The sequence below is a fragment of the Octopus bimaculoides genome, chromosome 7 (genome assembly GCF_001194135.2).
Source record: "Octopus bimaculoides isolate UCB-OBI-ISO-001 chromosome 7, ASM119413v2, whole genome shotgun sequence".
Classification (NCBI taxonomy): domain Eukaryota; kingdom Metazoa; phylum Mollusca; class Cephalopoda; order Octopoda; family Octopodidae; genus Octopus; species Octopus bimaculoides.
Genome location: NC_068987.1, coordinates 50,286,394 through 50,290,085, shown reverse-complemented (window position 1 = coordinate 50,290,085; position 3,692 = coordinate 50,286,394). Strand labels below are relative to the sequence as shown.

Sequence of the window (3,692 nt, the reverse complement as noted above, 5' to 3'; positions counted from 1 at the left end):
TATCGACCCCAGTGTGTAGTCAGATGCTCTTTTTATTGATCTCTATTTATCAAATGGATGAGCTTACCATTTAAAAAAAAAACAGTAGCCATACTTAACCAACAATGCTTGAAAACTTTTCCCTTTAATAATTTAGCTAAAGCAAGCAAAAGAAGAGCTCATGACCTTTGCAGGTTTCTCTCAGATTTCGTGGTAATGATGCAACCAGTATCTAGCTTGAATATCTGGAAGTCAATGTCTGCATGAAAAATGCAAAGGAGGGACATAGGAGATTCTGAAGGGTTATAATTCTGGAGAGGAAGAATTAGGAAGGGAGATGAGAGACAGTAGATGGGAGAAGGGGATGAGATAATAGTGGTGATAGGACAGTGAAAGACAGTGAACCTGAGTATTCAATTAGCTAGCTCAGAGAAGCACAGGCTGTTAGGGTAGAAGTTGAAGATATAGAGATAGGAAATAACATTTCTGTAAGCTTATGGTTGAAGTATGTTGATGAGTGTATATTTATTAATTAGTTGAAAGGCTTTCTTTTAGATGTAACCTAGAATGGTTTTATGTAGCAGTAGAACCATCCTATAGAGGTGATGTGAATAGCACATGAGCTTCATAGAGTATCAGCAAAGCTGAAGTATGGACTATGGGCTCAATAACTTAGCACAACTAGCTTCACAAGTTGTGAGCACACACACACACGTGCATACGCATATTTTATGTCATATTAAACTTGGCCATGTCCCAAACATGTCATGTGACTAATTTTAGAAATAACATATTAAAAAGGAACAGGGATAATGTTTCAATCAAGTGTAAAGGATTAAGCCAAAGTAAGATAAGTGAGTGCTCAAAGCTTTGTAAGATGATATTTGGCATTTGAGTCACTAACTTCATTGTAGTGAGTATATCTAATCACAATAATTTCAGCCACCACCTCATAAAAAACAAAATGTAACCAGAAACAATATCAAATGCAACACACACTTATGTATGTGTGTCACCTTCATACAAGTGTTGTCATTCATTTACACACACACACACACACACACACACATATATATGTGTGTGTGTGTATGTATAGAGAGAGAGAGAGAAAGAGAGTGTCTGTAAACATTAACAAGTTGAAACATTGAGGTAAAACAGCAATACTGCAAACATATCCAGTTCATATCTGCATAAAAACCAAACTTTAAAGTAATGGTGAAGATGAAATGAATATGTGTATTTTCAATACAAAAAAATAAATAAATAAATCTTCACTTGAACACAGAAACAGCATGTAATATCAACACATTAGATCAGTTTCTAACTTACCTGTGGCAAGAATAAAAGCTTCTGTATCAGTGGCCTCATCGACCAATGTCCGTAGACGCTCCATGTTCTCAGTCCACTGTTTCTTCAGAAGATCAAAGTGGTCAACAGCAGCTTGGTTAGTAGGATTGATCAGAACTATTTTGGCAGCATTTACAACTTGAGGAGACAAGTCATTGGCCTGTAATAAATATTATAGAGTCACATACTGAACATATATTTCGTGGATAAGATCTGCGCTAAAATAGATGCTATGCAATGGTGGTGTATTCATTAAAATATTGATGTTAACCTACATTAGAAATAAAGTACACAGGTATGAATAGGACATCTGAAGACAGTCAGTGGCTAAAACAATGGAAATGGAAAATGTAGTGTAAAAAAATCTTTGAAAACAATTTCTAAAGTTTCGTTAAAACTTCAAATGTAACAAATGATTTTTAAAACACACTGTTTCAAGTATAACTGTCTCCAGATATTTGAAAGTCCATAACATGTTGAAGCACTGGTGCCTCAGAACCCCATGTGCCAATGAGCCAAGTGCATTAAACACGCTATTGTCATTAAAGAGACATGTTATTCTCCTATGAAGTACCCTACAGCCACCAGCATATTTTGAGTCTGAACCTGCCTAAATATATTAAAAATATATTCAAATAATCCATCCAGATTCCACTGTACACAAAGCAAATAAGGAATTTTTAATTTACCCTAAATTGTTCCAAAATACTTTGGCATAATGAGAATCATCATCATCATCATCTAACATCCATTTTTCCATGCTGGCATAGGTTGGACCGTTTGACAGAAGCTGACAAGCTGGAGAGCTGCACCAGGCTCCAAATGCCTGTTTTGGCATGGTTTCCACAACCGGATGCCCTTCCTAATGCCAACCACATTATGAATGTACTGGGTGCTTTTTTTATATAACACCAGCATGAGTGCTTTTTATGTGGAACCAGCACCAGTGCTTTTTATTTGGCACTAGCATGGGTGCTTTTTACATGGTGCCAGCACAGGTGCTTTGTATATGGCACCAGCAGGGGTGCTTTTTATGTGGCACTAGCAGGGGTCCTTTTTGCATGAATAAAAAAGAAGTCTTACCTGAGCAGAAGTACTAAAAATAGCCTCAACAGTTTTCTTGTTTGCACAGCCACCAGCAGTTGCCACCATGTTGGCAGTTTCAGCAAGTTTTGCTGACTGACTTAAAAAGTTACGTGCTTTTTCCTCAAATTTTTGTTCTCGGCCAGGCACTCCTAGAAATATAATGATGAGAATCCAAGTTAAAAATTGATATTATCATATTAATATATAATCCAGAATATTAGGTAAATTAAAGTTTCAGTTAGGCAACATGACAGCATACTAATATCATCATCATTGTTTTAACACCCACTTTTCCATCTTTACATGAATCAGATAGAATTTTTTGAGAGATCCTCAATAGCTTGATGCCCTTCATGTGACCTACCATCACCAATTTCTAAGCATGGTAATATTTCCTATAGTCAAACATGTTTTGATTGAAGATTGGGAAACAACCACACTGCTTGTATGACAGTGATGCTCATTTACAAACATCATGCTATATAAAGGCAAGGAGACACAAACAAACTCACACCCATATACATGCATGCAAGGAGTGATGAAATATATATGTCACACACATATGTATATATGTGTGTGTGATAGATATATATCCCACCAACCAAATTCTTTCGCAAGGTCAGCCAGGAGCCATAGAAGACACTTGCTCAAGGTGTTATACAGTGGAGAAGAATCCAAAGCCACATGATTGGAGAGCAAATTCCTAGCCACACAGTCATGACTGCAAAGGATTATATAACAATTAATTAGGATGAAAATTAGCATAGATGAGATGCAGTTCCGATTTGTACCCCTCCTGAGACAACTGTAGCAGTTCTTATCAAAATGCAAGCCATTATACCAAGCATTCACTGACCAGCTCAAAACCACACACACACACACACACACTCAGAAAGATTCAACAGCTGTTATTAGAACTTACCAAGAGGAACAACTGCAGCATCACTCAACTGCTTCAGAGGGGTGGTCATATCAATGAAGTCCTCTGCCACCTGTTGTAATAAAACAAAAAGAAAATATTAAATTATTACTATTAACCAATTCATTGGTAAAATGTCTGAAGACAATGGTATGCAGGCGTGGTCCCAGGAATTTTTCAAACGGAGGGTACAAGGTCAGAAGGGAATACAATTCCAGGAGAAAAGGGCATAATAACATTATTTAGAAGGTTGCACTTCTTTTTTTGAAGGGGGAACGTGCCCCTCAGGCCCCTCCTTGGGTCCACCACTGTTATAGAAGGGGTAGATTATCATGCAATGTTGTTACCTTTATACATACAT

General features: G+C 37.1%; 1 protein-coding gene across 6 annotated transcripts in view; it reads right to left on the bottom strand.

Moving 5' to 3' along the window:
- Nucleotides 1–3,692, bottom strand: part of LOC106880561 (vinculin) — a 75,029-nt gene that overhangs the window by 62,566 nt on the left and 8,771 nt on the right. For all 6 annotated transcript variants that reach the window (XM_052969635.1, XM_052969636.1, XM_052969637.1 and 3 more), the window contains exons 6-8: nucleotides 3,335–3,404; nucleotides 2,410–2,561; nucleotides 1,309–1,486 (exon numbers count right to left, since the gene is read on the bottom strand). In XM_052969635.1, the coding sequence (XP_052825595.1) occupies nucleotides 1,309–1,486; nucleotides 2,410–2,561; nucleotides 3,335–3,404 (400 nt within the window). The remainder of the gene's footprint in view (nucleotides 1–1,308; nucleotides 1,487–2,409; nucleotides 2,562–3,334; nucleotides 3,405–3,692) is intronic.